General features: G+C 45.2%; 1 protein-coding gene across 1 annotated transcript in view; it reads right to left on the bottom strand.

Moving 5' to 3' along the window:
• The window catches only part of LOC124041220 (serine protease HTRA1A-like), a 36489-nt gene that overhangs the window by 11103 nt on the left and 8641 nt on the right, over nt 1–16745 (bottom strand). The window contains exons 2-3 of the mRNA XM_046358556.1: nt 15074–15173; nt 14305–14509 (exon numbers count right to left, since the gene is read on the bottom strand). Coding sequence (XP_046214512.1) covers nt 14305–14509; nt 15074–15173 — 305 coding nt within the window. The remainder of the gene's footprint in view (nt 1–14304; nt 14510–15073; nt 15174–16745) is intronic.

Here is a 16745-nt window from a genome sequence, read left to right on the forward strand (position 1 = left end):
TGAGACATGGATTGTGTGTGTGTGCCATTCAGAGGGTGAATGGGCAAGACAAAATATGAATGTGCCTTTGAAAGGGGTATGGTAGTAGGTGGCAGGCGCATCTGTGAGAAGCACTGGAGTAAACATGGGCCAGCATCTGTGTGGAACGCTTTCAACACCTTGTAGAGTCCATCCTCCCACAAATTGAGGCTGTTCTGAGGGCAAGGGTGCAACTCAATATTAGGAACGTGTCCTTAATGTTTTGCACACTCAATGTATGTCAGAATAATGTGGGAATTGCCTGACTAAATAGACAGCATGTTCTCGACACAAAAAAAACAGCTTCGGGAATCCATCTTTTTAATAATTTACATAGCCAAGATTAAAAATAGCATTATTAAAATGGCCTAATCTTTTCACTGACCCAAGCTGGCCACAACAGGGATGATTGACTGGTCTGGAGGGTTTCCAAAACCTCCCATTCATGTCAAGCCCTGACACACACAGACAGGGGCATTCCCGTGCCATTGTTCCCTCTTTAGAAAGTTGGTTTATGTTTTGTCAATTGCACATAACAGTGAACCAAAAGCAACCCGTGAACCAAAAATGTACGTGACCAGATACATTTGTTTCACTGGCACTCTTGCGACCATCTAAAAATGTGTGTCGCACTGCCCAGTCAAAAGGTTGCAAAAGCGACTGTTTTGGTCACAGTATTGAACCCTGTCAACCCATGACAATGACCTCATTAAGGAGAGGTGGTGAGAGGGACAACAAGAGGAGCAGTCAACCCTCTCCTGCATTGGTCATCCCTAACATCATGTGAGATGCTTTCAGTTAAATGCACTACTGCCTTGTTCTAGATCTTAACTTCAAACTTTCAATTGAAATTTCAACCTTTCTATTAATTAAAAAATACCCATTTCCCAAGGTCTCCACTGGCTGATTCAGAAGATAACTGAGAATGGCACAATAGGCTTTATCCTATCATCTCAACCAAAATTTTACTGTACATCTAGAGTGTCTGCCATGTGAGATGGTGGAAGGACCGACGAGGAAAATACCTCCTTTGTTGCTGTAGACAAGTCTTTGTTTCAAATGACAGCTTTGGCTGTTTGGAATCACTTAAAAACCCATTTCATTAACTTTTATGACTTGATCCCAGGTGCAAACTTGTTTTTTTGTCAAGCCTCACGCTTTGATGGACTGTCGCTAATAAAGTAGAAGGCGTATGCAAACCTGAGAAAAAGGGTTACTTTTACATCAACCCGAACAAAAAACAACTGTAAACAGCACAGAGGCATGCCAGTGAAACACACACACCCTCTGTTTGGTGATTAAACCTATAACCACTTCTAGAGTCTTTGCTGTGATCACTAATGTGCTTTTCTTATAGGGGACTTCAAGGCAATACGCAAATTGTAGTGTATTCAAGGTTTTAAAAAATATTTCTAAAGTTACTAATTTCCGCTTAAAAATGTCAGGACTTGATTTGCGGTAACAAAACATTTATCTAATAATGTATCAACCCCTACAAAATGTATTATAATCCACATAATAATTCACATTTCCTGTTACTGTGGGATTATTTTCTTGCTGTGAGAAGCAGGGTCAAATTAAGACAGCGCATCTGTAGGTATTATATTCACTTTTTAGTCCTATGCTACCATGCATACATATCATGGGGCCACTAGCAAATGGTGTGACCGTGTGTGGGTGAATGCTACTTTGGCTACACATAAACTTTGTCCCAAGGGATGCGCCTCAGTGGATAAAGAGGAGCTTGATCCAACATGATAATACCTGCAGAACAATCAGCTCTGGGGATCAATATGGTGCACATGTTGTTGTAAATGCCACAGCCAACACAATAGCAAACACATGGTCGTAAGCTCCCTCTGTGTTCCCAGCATGATTTACAGACACCCTGGAAGACTGGATGGCATCTCACCAACGGGCGGCTAGACACCACACGCCTTTAATCTGTGGGCCATGCAGATGTGATAAGATGCAGTTCTGGATGTATGGGTCTCTCTTCCACTGCATCGCTGGCCTGGGAAACAACCATCTACAAACTAGGCCTTGTCTGGAGCATCGAATAAAAGAGCAAGGCCAGTCTGCTTCCCTTGGCCCTCGTCCCGATACGCTGCTTCCGCAAGCATGGAAGCAATTGTGGGAGAGCGAGTGAAATGAAGGATGAGACGAGGATGTGATTAATTTTCCCTCTGCTTCTTCCTGAAGGACGCCACTCTTTCCACTGAGAAACAGAGCATGTCCTGGATGTCTCCTTAACAGGGACCAATAAGAGCCGTGTGGTCGGTCTAGCCAGCGCTAGTCATCCTACCACCCTTTAGGAGGTGGACGACCTGGGGAGCATACAGACCAACATTGTGCTTGAGTACTGAGACACATATACTCACTCTATTCATTGATGAGGATGTGGTGTCTTTATTTGGTTGGGTGTGTTTAACTGTCCTCAGTCTGTTGACATGGCTTCCATGAACAAAATCATCTCAAATATTCTAAACTGAGGACACCGACAGGGCGCTACTTTGCACCACAGACAGTTGAGGAAGTGAGTGAGCGAGTGGATAGGGTTAACAAGCTGCTCTTTCCCCCGCATGATGACTTCTAGCTTTATCTTCCCAGCGTCACATCACACAGCCATCTCATTAGCCTATTAGATCACTTAGCTTTGCAGACATATGGGTCCGTTTTCCAGGCCACATTCCCTCTGTCTTTGTCTGCCTCTCCATCACATTCTCTCTCTGTCAGAAATTCATGTAGCACTTTTCCCCTTTCCCCTTTCCCCTTTCCCATCCTCTGAAGTCCCAACTTCTGCAGACAGACTCATGTAGCTGCAGACGTGTAATGTCTTCCCCGGAGACGAGGGTACACCACACAAGAACGGACCGACCCAGCCTCCAATAAACTCTGCTTCTCATGAAAGCACCGAGGGGGGAGAGAGGGTATTCTACATTCAAAGAGTCAACTTTCAAAGCTCACAGTCATAAACATGTGATTGATTCTCGCTCAGTGTGCTGATATGAAATACAAAGTTTGACAGAAGTCACCCGTACTCATGACTCACACTTGAGGCAAGAGAGGGACAGATGGAGGGAGAGTGAGGAAAAGATGGAAATAAATACATACTTAAAAGAGTACAGACCTGAAGCCCTGAGGCTGGAACTGTGGCAATTTACTGTATTTTTCATACAAATTAGGAAATTCCAACTTTTCCTTTATTTTGGCCTTTAATTATCTCCCTCTCTCTTTCATCCTCTAATTACTCTCTCACTGACACTTTCCATCTCTAGTCGACTCTTTCCCTCACATCCACCCTCCCCTGCCGTACCCACTGTCTCATTAGCTGGAGTGACATGAGTCAGACCTCCTCCCCTCTCCCACTAGCCCATAGCCTCTGTCCTGTCCCACTGTGGGGGTTAGTCATGGAACTGGGACTGTGCCCACTGGGCAGACTGGGTAGACACTTTCTCACACATGAGAGAAAACTGGGGCAAAGATTTCAACAGCTGTCTTAGCTATGTAGCCAGAGTGGGGCACGGGGTATATGGTCAATCTACAGTCAGGTACTGGGCTGTCATGGTCAACCAGTAGTTGGATGGTAGTCTTACCACAGGGCACAAATCATTCGACTTTTCAGTGTCTTGAAACAGTTTTTTGAGAAGTAATGATGCTGTATTTTCCATCCAAAATATTTTCTTCAGACGTCCATGGATCACTGCTTTGGGTCTGATATCACCTTCCAGTTGTCTAGTATGTGTATTGAATGTAGACCAGAGTGTATAGCACAGTAGCCTTCCAGGGCCAGTTTGGGGAACCACTGTAGGCCGCATAAAAGAAAACATAACCTTGTGCTTGTCTTGGCGTTTTGGCCGATGCTGTGTGCAGCCCTGTCCTTGTCGTGAGTGTCTTTTCAGCTGTGCATTGAAGCGAGGGAATGCTCTGCGAGCCATTCTGCGGTGCAGTTACTCCTAGCCTGTGGCTTTGACTGGGTGCCAGACATTCCTTCATATGGCTGTCGAATATGATTCATGTGGGATGTGTATCCCACTAGTCCACAAAGCAACAATCTCTCTATGTTACTGTACGCTGCCTCTGCAAAAACCTTGCATGGCCTGCCTCCATGCCATTTATGAGCAGAACTTTTGCTATCAAAACTATTTGCTCATTGGAGCATGACATGGGTTTTCATCTGCTGGTAATGAGTCTTTGCAGAATGTATTCCAAGTTTATTTCAGAGAATCGTTTCCTAATGACTGTTGTCTCTGAAGTATTTTTATCTGAATGCCATTGCCAACATTAACTATGTGTTGAATGCCAGCGTTTACAAGGACCACTTCGTTGCACATGCTGCACCTCTCAAACAAGCTGTGTTATCAAGCTAAACAACAACTTTCTACCAATAACATCTTCCTTCATCTTGTAATTCTGACTCCTCTGATGTTTAATAGAGAATAATATTAAGTCATTGTTATTGTTCAATTGTTGCTCACATTTGCTAGTGGTGTCTAGATTTGCAGTTGTAAGATATTGGAAATTACTGCACCAAGATGGCTGCTGTTGGCCGGAAAGGCTGTACTTAAAATCCAATCTGCCTCCTGGGAGTTGAAACTCTCAATGTCATTCCCACTCACGCTCATAGGCAGGGATTAAATAGCATGGGAGCTACTGTGTAAAGTCACACTCCTCAAACCCTCTTATTTATGCCACTTATAATATTCCATAAAGTTTCAATTTGAAGGAATATTGTGAAGATTGGCAGTTACTAACCTCAATTCCGGCTTTAACTTTGACTCATCTAGCCCTGGGCTCTTTCTTCAATTCCGGGCTGCCCATGAGAAAATGTCGGCAACAAAACGGGCAGGAGAGGGGGAGTCCAGGCGAGGTTAAGACAAAGGGAAAACCGGCCACCTCTTCTCTCCATTCTATTGGCCAATGACTTGGTAATAAGATGGACATCCGATTGTGATTTTGCTATCAATGTGAAGCTCGTAACTGCAATATTCTCTGCTTTTCTGAAACATGGCGTTCAGACAAGATGCCCCCCATGGCTATCCAACTCAATGGATTCTCCATTCACCGAGCGGACATGACAATGAATTCAGGGAAATCGAGAGGGAGAGGGTTATAACTCTTCACCAACAGCAAATGGTATGCTGAAGTTTCGACCCATTGTTCACCCATCTTGGAATACCTGATGGTCAAATGCTGACCCTTCTGCCTTCTGAGAGCTTTTTCAGCTGTTAGCATGACTGATGTATATATTCCACCTTAGGACAAGAAATACAACGAGCTGGCGCTTAACAAACTGTACCGGAGCAATAAGTCTAACACCAACAGGCTCCTGAACAGCTTCTATCCCCAAGCCATAAGACCGCTAAATAGCTAACAAAATGGCAACAGGGACTGTCTGCATTTATCCTTTCATTTATTTTTTTATTTTTGTACTCACTCACACACAATCACATTGACACTCACACACTTAATTTGCTCACACACATAACATGCACACACATTCATACTGTCTCTACACATGCACATATAATCATAGTATACGCTGCTGCAACTGTTTATCATATACCCTGATGGCTAGCCACCTTACCCCTATATCTACCCCTACCACTCCAGTATACCTGCAAATTGTTAATATGGTATTGGCACTGACCCACTGTTTCATATAAAGACTGCGCCGAAGAACATGGCTGACGTTCTACATTCTCCCAACCAATTGTGCAATTTTGTTATTTTTTGTGGCGTTTTGTTTAACTTTGAAAAAAACTTAGTGTACATAATGTTGCTGCTACCGTCTCTTATGACCGAAAATAACTTCTGGACATCAGAATATCGATTACTCACTGCAGACTGAAAGAAACTTTTTCCTTTAATGAGTCAGTCGAGAAGGATATCGTGCTTTCACTGGAACAGGCCCAGGTCCCCGCCTTTTGCGTGAAGAAAAGATGCCCGGAAAGGGGACGCAGAAGCCAGAAGCGAGCAAGTAAACTCCCACTGCCTTCCATTCTCCTTGCTAATGTGCAATCATTAGAAAATAAAATTGATGACCTACTATTTAGATTATCCTACCAACGGGACATTAAAAACTGTAACATCTTATGTCTCACCAAGACGTGGCTAAACGAAGAAATGGACAATATAGAGCTAGCAGGATTTTCTATGCACCGGCAGAACAGAGACGCTGCCTCTGGTAAGACGAGGGGTGGAGGTGTGTGTCTTTTTGTCAATAACAGCTGGTGCGCTGTCTAATATTAAATAAGTATTGAGGTGTTGCTCACCTGAGGTAGAGTACCTTATGATAAGCTGTCGACCACACTATCTACCAAGAGAGTTCTCATCTGTATTATTCATAGCCATCTATTTACCACCACAAAGTGGAGCTGGCACTAAGACCGCTCTCAACAAACTCTAAGGCCATAAGCAAAGACAAAAATGTTCACCCAGAAGTGGCGCTCCTAGCAGCCCGGGGACTTTAATGCAGACAAACTTAAATCAGTTTTACCATTTATTTTACCAGCATGTCACATGTGCAACCAGGGGGAAATAAATTCTAGACCACCTTTACTCCACACACAGAGATGCATACAAAGCTCTCCCCGCCCTCCATTTGGCAAATCTGACCATAATTATATCCTCCTGATTCTTGCTTACAAGCAAAAACTAAAGCAGGAAATACCAGTGACTCGCTCAATACGGAAGTGGTCAGATGACACGGATGCTACACTACAGGATTTTTGCTAGCACAGACTGGAATATGTTCCGGGATTCATCCAATGGCATTGTAGTTGCATATTCCTGATTTCCCTGAAAACCTGCATATCGTGGGGACTATTCGAGGCTAGTGTAGTACACCCTGTGGCGTACTGCACTACCTTTGAATAGTCCCCGCGATATGCAACATTTCAGGGAAATCAGGAACCAATGCACACAGTCATTTAGGAAAGCAAAGCTTAGCTTTTTCAAACCTAAATTTACATCCTGCAGCACTAATTTAAAAAAGTTTTGGGACACTGTAAAGTCCATGGAGAATAAGAGTACCTCCTCCCAGCTGCCCATTGCACTTAGACTGGGAAACACTGTCACCACTGATAAATCCACAATAATCGAGAATTTCATGAAGCATTTCTCTACGGCTGGACATGCTTTCCACCTGGCTATCCCAACCCCGGCCAACAACTCTGCACCCCCCACAGCAACTGGTCCTAAACAATATCATAACCACCATTGATAAAAGACAGTACTGTGCAGCCGTCTTCATTGACCTGGCCAAGGCTTTCAACTCTGTCAATCACTGTATTCTTATCAGCAGACTCAACAGCCTTGGTTTCTCTAATGACTGCCTCACCTGGTTCACTAACTACTTCTCAGATAGAATTCAGTGTGTCAAATCGGAGGGCCTGTTATCCAGACCTCTGGCAGTCTCTATGGGGGTGCCACAGAGTTCATTTCTCAGGCCGACTCTTTTCTCTGTATATATCAATGATGTTGCTCTTGCTGCGGGTGATTCTTTGAGCCACCTCTACGCAGACGACACCATTCTGTATACATATGGCCCTTCTTTGGACACTGTGTTAACAAACCTCCAAACAAGCTACAACGCCATACAACACTCCTTCAGTGGCCTCCAACTGCACTTAAATGCTAGATAAACTAAATGCATGCTCTTCAACCGATCGCTGCCCACATCCGCCCCAAAAAACTAGCATCACTGATTGGGATGGTTCTGACTTAGAATATGTGGACAACTATAAATACAGTTGAACTCTGAAGTTAACATACACACCACAGCATGATGCTGCCACCCCTGTGTTTCACGGTTGCGATGGTGTTCTTCGGCTTGCAAGCCTCCCCCTTTTTCCTCCAAACTTAAAGATGGTCATTGTGCCCAAACAGTTCTATTTTTGTTTCATCAGATCAGAGGACATTTCTCCAAAATGTATGATCTTTGTCACCATGTGTAGTTGCAAACCGTAGTCTGGCTGTTTTATGGTGGTTTTGGAGCCGTTTCCTCTTCCTTGCTGAGCTGCCTTTCAGGTTATGTTGAACAGGCAGTATGACGACTGTGTGGTCCCATGGTGTTTATACTTGCATACTGTTGTTTGTACAGATGAATGTGGTACCTTTAGGTGTTTGTAAATTGCTCCCAAGGATGAACCAGACATGTGGAGGTCTACAATTTTCTTTTCTGAGGTCTTGGCTGACTTCTTGTGATTTTCCCATGATGTCAAGCAAAGAGGCACTGAGTTTGAAGGTAGGCCTTGAAACACATCCACAGGTACACCTCCAATTGACTCAAATAGTGTCAATTAGCCTATCAGAAGCTTCTAAAGCCATGATGTCATTTTCTGGAATTTTCCAAGCTGTTTAACAGCACAGTCAACTTAGTGTATGTAAACTTCTGACCCACTGGAATTGTGATATAGTGAATTTTAATTGAAATAATCTGTCTGTAAACAATTGTTGGAAAAACGACTTGTGTCATGCACAAAGTAGATGTCCTAACCGACTCGCAAAAACTACAGTTTGTTAACAAGAAATTTGTGGAATGGTTGAATAGTTTTAATGACAGCGTATGTAAACTTCCGACTTCAACTGTACCTCGGTGTCTGGCTAGGATGTAAACTCTCCTTCCAGGCTCACATTAAGCATCTCCAATCCAAAGTTACATTTCGGAACAAAGCCTTCTTTACTCACGCTGCCAAACATACCCTGGTAAAACTGACTATCTTACCAATCCTTGACTTCGGCGAAAAATCACTGAAGTTGGAGACTTATATCTCTCTCACTAACTTTAAGAGTTAGCTGTCAGAACAGCTTACCGATTGCTGCAGCTGTACACAGCCCATCTGTAAATAACCCATCCAACCAACTACCTACCTCATCCCCATATTTGTTTGTGTTTTTCTGCTCTTTTGCACACCAGTATTTCTACTTGCACATCCTCATCTGCACATATATCACTCCAGTGTAAATTCCTAAATTGTAATTGCTTCCCCACTATTTGACTATTTATTGCCTTACCTCCTTACTTCATTTGCACAGGCTGTATTCAGATTTTTCTATTGTGTTATTGACTGTACGTTTGTTTATCCCATGTGTAACTCTGTGTTGTTGTTTTTGTCGCACTGCTCTGCTTTATCTTGGACAGGTTGCAGTTGTAAATAAAGAATAACAACAAAAAATATCTAGTTAACAGAAGAAAGGAAGACAAAATAAGGACAAAAGAAGGACAGAAGAAAAAGGAAAAGAAAGAGGACAACATAGTGAAACAGTCAGCACTTCTATTGCAACTTGTATTTCGTCGTCCTAACGTAGTCTACACTGCTATCTGCCCAGCAGCTAGCCAGCTAGCATACGTCCACCGTCTACCGAATAGCAGCACTGTAAAAACTATTACACTCAACTGAACGACTTGATTAGTGTAGTGTTAGCTAGCTACATAGTTGTCTTTGCTGTCTTCGTATCCAAAATAATTGTGTAGTTTAGAGCGTGTAGTCTTAGAGTGATCATCTTAATTTACTGAGGTTAGCTAGCCAGCTATTTGTCGTCCTTAACGTAGGAGACACTGCTAGCTAGCCAACAGCTAGCCAACGTCTACTGAATAGAACTTCCGCACTCAACAACCCGGTCGCATTCCGCTTCGCTCCACAGGTAGTATCACATTTTTCATTTCATTTCATTACAGCACAACGGTTTGATTTGTTTGGTCGTAGCTAGCTACATAACTAGCTACATAGCCGTCTGTGTATCAAAGATAATTGTTGTCGTTCTTTTAACGCAACGTAACGTAATCAACACTGCTAGCTAGCCAGCTAGCCCCCGAATAGCAGCACTGTAGAAACTATTACACTCAACGGAACAACTTGATTAGTGTAGTGTCAACAACGCAGCCACTGCCAGCTAGCCTACAAAGTCAACAACGCAGCCACTGCCAGCTAGCCTACTTCAGCAGTACTGTATCATTTTAATCATTTTAGTCAATAAGATTCTTGCTACGTAAGCTTAACTTTCTGAACATTTGAGACGTGTAGTCCACTTGTCATTCCAATCTCCTTGCATTAGCGTAGCCTCTTCTGTAGCCTGTCAACTATGTGTCTGTCTATCCCTGTTCTCTCCTCTCTGCACAGACCATACAAACGCTCCACACCGCGTGGCCGCTGCCACCCTAATCTGGTGATCCCAGCGCGCACGACCCACGTGGAGTTCCAGGTCTCCGGTAGCCTCTGGAACTGCCGATCTGCAGCCAACAAGGCAGAGTTCATCTCAGCCTATGCCTCCCTCCAGTCCCTCGACTTCTTGGCACTGACAGAAACATGGATCACCACAGATAACACTGCTACTCCTACTGCTCTCTCTTCGTCCGCCCACGTGTTCTCGCACACCCCGAGAGCTTCTGGTCAGCGGGGTGGTGGCATCGGGATCCTTATCTCTCCCAAGTGGTCATTCTCTCTTTCTCCCCTTACCCATCTGTCTATCGCCTCCTTTGAATTTCATGCTGTCACAGTTACCAGCCCTTTCAAGCTTAACATCCTTATCATTTATCGCCCTCCAGGTCCCCTCGGAGAGTTCATCAATGAGCTTGATGCCTTGATAAGCTCCTTTCCTGAGGATGGCTCACCTCTCACAGTTCTGGGCGACTTTAACCTCCCCACGTCTACCTTTGACTCATTCCTCTCTGCCTCCTTCTTTCCACTCCTCTCCTCTTTTGACCTCACCCTCTCACCTTCCCCCCCTACTCACAAGGCAGGCAATACGCTCGACCTCATCTTTACTAGATGCTGTTTTTCCACTAACCTCATTGCAACTCCCCTCCAAGTCTCCGACCACTACCTTGTATCCTTTTCCCTCTCGCTCTCATCCAACACTTCCCACACTGCCCCTACTCGGATGGTATCGCGCCGTCCCAACCTTCGCTCTCTCTCCCCCGCTACTCTCTCCTCTTCCATTCTATCATCTCTTCCCTCTGCTCAAACCTTCTCCAACCTATCTCCTGATTCTGCCTCCTCAACCCTCCTCTCTTCCCTTTCTGCATCCTTTGACTCTCTATGTCCCCTATCTTCCAGGCCGGCTCGGTCCTCCCCTCCCGCTCCGTGGCTTGACGACTCATTGCGAGCTCACAGAACAGGGCTCCGGGCAGCCGAGCGGAAATGGAGGAAAACTCGCCTCCCTGCGGACCTGGCATCCTTTCACTCCCTCCTCTCTACATTTTCCTCCTCTGTCTCTGCTGCTAAAGCCACTTTCTACCACTCTAAATTCCAAGCATCTGCCTCTAACCCTAGGAAGCTCTTTGCCACCTTCTCCTCCCTCCTGAATCCTCCTCCCCCTCCCCCTCCTCCCTCTCTGCAGATGACTTCGTCAACCATTTTGAAAAGAAGGTCGACGACATCCGATCCTCGTTTGCTAAGTCCAACGACACCGCTGGTTCTGCTCACAGTGCCCTACCCTGTGCTCTGACCTCTTTCTCCCCTCTCTCTCCAGATGAAATCTTGCGTCTTGTGACGGCCGGCCGCCCAACAACCTGCCCGCTTGACCCTATCCCCTCCTCTCTTCTCCAGACCATTTCCGGAGACCTTCTCCCTTACCTCACCTCGCTCATCAACTTATCCGTGACCGCTGGCTACGTCCCTTCCGTCTTCAAGAGAGCGAGAGTTGCACCCCTTCTGAAAAAACCTACACTCGATCCCTCCGATGTCAACAACTACAGACCAGTATCCCTTCTTTCTTTTCTCTCCAAAACTCTTGAACGTGCCGTCCTTGGTCAGCTCTCCCGCTATCTCTCTCAGAATGACCTTCTTGATCCAAATCAGTCAGGTTTCAAGACTAGTCATTCAACTGAGACTGCTCTTCTCTGTATCACGGAGGCGCTCCGCACCGCTAAAGCTAACTCTCTCTCCTCTGCTCTCATCCTTCTAGACCTATCGGCTGCCTTCGATACTGTGAACCATCAGATACTCCTCTCCACCCTCTCCGAGTTGGGCATCTCCGGCGTGGCCCACGCTTGGATTGCGTCCTACCTGACAGGTCGCTCCTACCAGGTGGCGTGGCGAGAATCTGTCTCCTCACCATGCGCTCTCACCACTGGTGTCCCCCAGGGCTCTGTTCTAGGCCCTCTCCTATTCTCGCTATACACCAAGTCACTTGGCTCTGTCATAACCTCACATGGTCTCTCCTATCATTGCTATGCAGACGACACACAATTAATCTTCTCCTTTCCCCCTTCTGATGACCAGGTGGCGAATCGCATCTCTGCATGTCTGGCAGGCATATCAGTGTGGATGACGGATCACCACCTCAAGCTGAACTTCGGCAAGACGGAGCTGCTCTTCCTCCCGGGGAAGGACTGCCCGTTCCATGATCTCGCCATCACGGTTGACAACTCCATTGTGTCCTCCTCCCAGAGCGCTAAGAATCTTGGCGTGATCCTGGACAACACCCTGTCGTTCTCAACTAACATCAAGGCGGTGGCCCGTTCCTGTAGGTTCATGCTCTACAACATCCGCAGAGTACGACCCTGCCTCACACAGGAAGCGGCACAGGTCCTAATCCAGGCACTTGTCATCTCCCGTCTGGATTACTGCAACTCGCTGTTGGCTGGGCTCCCTGCCTGTGCCATTAAACCCCTACAACTCATCCAGAACGCCGCAGCCCGTCTGGTGTTCAACCTTCCCAAGTTCTCTCACGTCACCCCGCTCCTCCGCTCTCTCCACTGGCTTCCAGTTGAAGCTCGCATCCGCTACAAGACCATGGTGCTTGCCTACGGAGCTGTGAGGGGAACGGCACCTCAGTACCTCCAGGCTCTGATCAGGCCCTACACCCAAATAAGGGCACTGCGTTCATCCACCTCTGGCCTGCTCGCCTCCCTACCATTGAGGAAGTACAGTTCCCGCTCAGCCCAGTCAAAACTGTTCGCTGCTCTGGCTCCCCAATGGTGGAACAAACTCCCTCACGACGCCAGGACAGCGGAGTCAATCACCACCTTCCGGAGACACCTGAAACCCCACCTCTTTAAGGAATACCTAGGATAGGATAAAGTAATCCTTCTCACCCCCCTTAAAATATGTAGATGCACTATTGTAAAGTGGCTGTTCCACTGGATGTCATAAGGTGAATGCACCAATTTGTAAGTCGCTCTGGATAAGAGCGTCTGCTAAATGACTTAAATGTAATGTAATGTAAATGTAATGTAAATGAGAACTTGTTCTCAACATGTAACCTACCTAAATGATTACCGCCCCGTGGCACATACGTCAGTAGCCATGAAGTTCTTTGTGAAAGGCTGGTCATGGCTCACATCAACAGTATCCTCCCGGACACTCTAGACCCACTCCAATTCGCATACCGCCCCAACAGATCCACAGATGATGCAATCGCAATCGCACTCCACACCTCCCTTTCTCACCTGTACATCTGTTCATCGACTACAGCTCAGCATTCAACACCATAGTGCCCACGAAGCTCATCACTAAGCTAAGGACTCTGGGACTAAACACCTCTCTCTGCATCTGGATCCTGGACTTCCTCGCGGGCCGCCCCCAGGTGGTAAGAGTAGGCAACAACACGTCTGCCACGCTGATCTTTAACACTGGGGCCCCTCAGGGGTGTGTACTTAGTCCCCTCTTGCATTCCTTGTTCACCCACGACTGCGTGGCCGTACACAACTCCAACACCATTATTATGTTTGCTGACGACACAACAGTGGTAGGCCTGATCACCGGAAACGATGAGACAGCCTATAGGGAGGAGGTCAGAGAACTGGCAGTGTGGTGCCAGGACAACAACCTCTCCATCAATGTGAGCAAGACAAAGGAGCTGATCGTAAGGCACTACAAATGTTAGTGCGAACGGCCCAGTACATCACTGGGGCCAAGTTTCCTGCCATCCAGGACCTATATAATAGGCGGTGTCAGAGGAAAGCCAATAAAATTGTCAGACTCTCCAGTCATCCAAGTTATAGACTGTTTTCTCTGCTATCGCATGGTAAGCGGTACCAAAGCGTTAAGTCTAGGACCAAAAGACTCCACAACAGTTTCTACCCCCAAGCCATTAGACTGCTGAACAATTCATAAAAATCGCCACGGGACAATTTACATTGACAACCTGAAACTTGATCTTTGTTATGTAATGGGTACCACACAACACAGGCGAACTACCACATTTTTGCAACTGTTTCTAAGTGTAAAATTCTTCCCTATGACAGTCTATTAATGGGTTAAGTTGATCGAATAAAGTCATTTGTACTAAATTCTGAAATGTTGAGCTATGTCTGTGACCTCTGGTGTCTCCTCTTACCGGTGAGTCGATCTTGAGGAGTGCGATGTCGGACTTCTCATCCATGTCTTTGATATTGGCGTCGTAGGTGGCGCCACTCTTCAGCTCCACCTTTACTCGATGTTTATTGGCCACAACATGGGCGTTGGTCACAATCTGTCCATCCTCTGACACCACAAACCCTGAGCCACTGGACACTGCCACCTCCCGCTTAGAATATGTCATCCTGAGAGAGAGGGAGAGAGGGAGAAAGATATGCAGAAAGGGAGAGAAAGAGAGAGAGAGAGATACATTTATAGAGAGAAAGGGAGTGATTCATAGAAATAGGGAGGGGAAGGTGGATGGAGAGATGAAGACAGGGAAAGAGGATGCAAGGCAGAAGGAGAAGTATGTTAAAAGGGAGGGTTTTAACTTAAATGTTTTACCAACTAGTGTGGTCTCACATCCAGGTGGGTTGTAAATTAAACTCTGGTATGTGTCTACAGATATTCAAGGACGAACACATACACATACACACACACACAGCTGTGTTTTCGTGAAATTTCTGGACGTTTTGGAGTGTAAAAGTTTCACCATTAAAAATGATATTTTCCCTAACCCTAAACCTAACCCTAATCCCAAAACCTTAAATCTAACCCTTCAATTTAAAATTGCATTTGAACAAATTCAGGACCTGAAAAAAGTTATTGTTTTCCTACCTTTTCAGGACATTAAGGTGAAGTGTTAGGACATTGGGGTCCTGATAATGTAGGAAAACAAGTACACACACACACACAGGTGCCGCTCTTACTTGCGATAGAGTTCAATGTGAACCACGGCTGGGGCGATCCTCTCCACCACGTCAGCGATAAAGTTGTATTTGTGTCTCAGACTGTTTGGGTTGTCCTGGGCTAGAAACACATCAGAGACAGGATGTTGGGATAAAAAAATGAACTAAAAAACAACCACAAACACAAACACAACGAAATGATGTAACAGCAATGCAAGAATAATCCCAGTATATGAAACTGGTCCCAAAGAGAAATGGAAAAGATGACAGTCCATTTGTGACACAGACAGAGTCTTCCCCGTGCTTCTGTCTCTGTCTGTAAGTGCCTTTGACTCTTCTGTAAGAAGATAAGTCAGAAAATGTTGATGACTGACCATGTAATTACATCATACTGAGAAGGCATACAAGTATTTTTCCAGGCTGTGAATTACAGTAAGTCTTCTCTGAAGATTATCATAGACATTTGGCTTTTTAAAGATAAGATAATCATGTTTCATCTCCTTCATCTTTCCACACCCCTCAAGTAATTACGTTTAAAATAAAGAAAGAAAGCACCATAGAGGTTGTCATACAATCCAAAACCTTGCTGTAGTTTGCAAAGGTTGTTTAGTTCAATTATATTACATGGGAAAGAGACGTCCATAAGCCTAGCAGATGGGTTGTGATAAAAAAAAAACTTCCTGCTTGAGGCACAGTTAAACCAACACAAGAGTAGAATGAGCACAGTCTTGGCATACTGTAATCCTACTTAATTATATGTTGAGAATACCCCATTTCTTTCCTGTGTAAGAAGGGAAATTCCATGATAGCATCCATATTCTCAGCATGGCTGTAATTTGCCCCAAGATATGGGGATAGTATGATGGCATATGTCCCTGGTTCAAATGTTTAAGATATGAGTACATCGGTCTGCGGGCCTGCTCCGGTATCTAGACCTGAGATCAATCTGAAGTATCTAAAGAGGTCATCTTTACCACTTGACCTCTTCATTGTGCAATGTTATGATGATACTTGGCACGTCCTCTTGACACATACAGACTGATTTGTTTCCACAGACACATCATTGCATTGGAAATGAAGGAGAATGGGGTTTTGGCCAGTTGATGACGAAATCTTTCTTGCTGATTTGGGAAAATCACAAAGCAGATGTAGTCAGTGTGTGGTTCTTCCATAGCAGTGTTGCCTCGTCTGTAGACCGTGACAGGATATTTCTTAATGAGACACTCTGTCTGAGGAGCTGGGGCTCAGATCAGGTCAACGACTGCTGGGATGAAGTCGACCGCTGGACAAATAGAAAAGCATATGGACCAAGGATGAGAGCATCTACTTGAACCTCAACTCCCTCCAAAATCCTGAATATCATTGGAATGCCTTTGAAAAGGAGTTTTAATAACTATCGGTTTTTACTGTTCTGAAATGATGGAGGACTGTATGTTGAGTCGACCCACAGTTCCATATGCATAAGCCTTACAGAACTACATACAGTATGTTGAGTCGACCCACAGTTCCATATGCATAAGCCTTACAGAACTGCATACATACAGTATGTTGAGTCGACCCACAATTACTGTCTGCCAGAAATTGACAGAGTAAAATAAATACAAATGAAAGATATCCTATGTACCCACGCGCACACGCACACACAGTTAAACCGAGATAATGGCTTTTTGATTGAAGTGTTCTGACCCGAGGC

The sequence above is a fragment of the Oncorhynchus gorbuscha genome, linkage group LG08, assembly GCF_021184085.1.
Source record: "Oncorhynchus gorbuscha isolate QuinsamMale2020 ecotype Even-year linkage group LG08, OgorEven_v1.0, whole genome shotgun sequence".
Lineage (NCBI taxonomy): Eukaryota > Metazoa > Chordata > Actinopteri > Salmoniformes > Salmonidae > Oncorhynchus > Oncorhynchus gorbuscha.